Below are 1,687 nucleotides of genomic sequence, written 5' to 3'. Positions count from 1 at the left end.
GAGACCCGCGGCCTCCGTAAGTAGCGGCGGGCAGGCGAGGGCCACGGGGCTGGGGCGGCCGCCGTGTTCACGCGTGGGGTGTGCTCCTCTTCCAGTTCTTCGCCTGCCTTGCGATGGTCGCCTACGGGGCGAGCACCTTCTTCAGCTTCCGCGCCTGGAAAGGACTCGGCAGCAACGCGGCCACCAGCCAAGTGACTGACCACGCGTAAGGAGCAGACAGCAAAGCCCAGCCCTGGGCCACCCTGGGTCAGCTCATGCCGGGCTTGGTGGCTCGGAGCCTCGCGTGCCACCAGGTCTCGTTCTTGGACCAGCCTGTACTGGCAGGGACGGCTGGTACCAGGTCACATGGACGCTGCTCTGTGGTCTCTGATGATGCTTCCAGCTGATGTGCCCACAGCACAAACCCACCGGCGCTGTCACCCGCAGCCTCGCCGGGAGGACATGGACTCGCTGGAGGCTGAAGCTCCCGCTCGTCCTTGGGGTTCATCCAGATCCTCGCTGGAGCAGCTCGGCCGAGGGGGCTCAGCCAATTCAGCACACTCCAATACTAAAATTCACTAAACCAAGCCCAGGCTCCTGTCTCTGGTCTCTCACAGCTACAGTGTAAGTAATTGTAATTAACGCGACACATAATCGGTGGCAGAGCTGGAAGATGAAGGCTAAGCAAAGGAAGCAATCTAAACTGTCCTTGTATCGATTCCTAACAATTTGAAGCACAAATTTTATGCTTTAAATAAAAATCTTCTTAAATCCAGCAGTGGAGTCTGTCAAGAAAAAAGTTTGTCTTGCCAGCAGGCGCACACACAGCACGGCGCTATCTATCGATTCCTAACAATTTGAAGCACAAATTTTATGCTTTAAATAAAAATTTAAATCCAGCAGTGGAGGGAGTCTGTCAAGAAAAAAGTTTGTCTTGCCAGAAGGCACAGCACGGCATGGCGTGGAGAGCAGAGATGACTTCCCACTGCAGGTGGGCATTGCAGCCTGGCCCCAGGGCGGGAGGTGCCAAGTCCACAGGGTTCGCCTTGCTTTGCTTTACATACGCGCGCACACACACGCGCGCGCACAGACGCACAGAGCGTGCATCCAATACTGCAAGAACACAAAAGAGGCGCCAAGGCTTCGCTGCGCTCCCTCCTGCAGACTCGGCGCCACACACGCCACGGAGCTGACAGGACCACCTATTAACCGGCAAGTCGATTTCGCACGTTAGCTACAGGCGGTCTTCAAAAATTAAAACTAGGTCTGCAAACGCTCTGGGGACACAGCAGGGTCAGCGCCTCAGGAGCACACAGAACCACGCTGCTCCCCCATGCTGCAGACAACAAATTCAGCTTTTCTTTCCTGGGGACACGGCTTGGCGTTTGTCAGAACTAGAAGCAATGCTCTGCCTGACACAACAACTTTTCCTTTCACACCCTCCTTGTACAAGCTAATAAAAATAGATGAAACGGGTTCAATTTATGTCCAGGTATTTCTACACAGGAAAGCCGGTGCACAGTGACTACGCTGCAAAATTTACCGCATGCTCTGCATGGGAAAAGTTTTAACAACTTGTCTGCAGAGGCTCAGGAAATTTAACTGCATTAATGGAAGGTGTGAATTGAAAAGGACTGGACAAACTGCGGTAGCCCCCGGCAGATCGGCCTTTATTTGGTTTTCAGTGAGCTAAATGAAGGGTCAAGTT

General features: G+C 53.8%; 1 protein-coding gene across 1 annotated transcript in view; it reads left to right on the top strand.

The window, feature by feature from the left end:
* The window catches only part of PLLP (plasmolipin), a 5,129-nt gene extending 4,920 nt beyond the window's left edge, over positions 1 to 209 (top strand). The window contains exon 4 of the mRNA XM_009290817.1: positions 35 to 209. Coding sequence (XP_009289092.1) covers positions 35 to 209 — 175 coding nt within the window. The remainder of the gene's footprint in view (positions 1 to 34) is intronic.
* The last annotated feature ends 1,478 nt before the right edge of the window (positions 210 to 1,687 follow it).

Source organism: Aptenodytes forsteri, unplaced genomic scaffold, assembly GCF_000699145.1.
Source record: "Aptenodytes forsteri isolate BGI_AS27 unplaced genomic scaffold, ASM69914v1 Scaffold14, whole genome shotgun sequence".
Taxonomy (NCBI): Eukaryota; Metazoa; Chordata; class Aves; order Sphenisciformes; family Spheniscidae; genus Aptenodytes; species Aptenodytes forsteri.
This window is presented reverse-complemented; position numbering and strand designations above follow the sequence as displayed.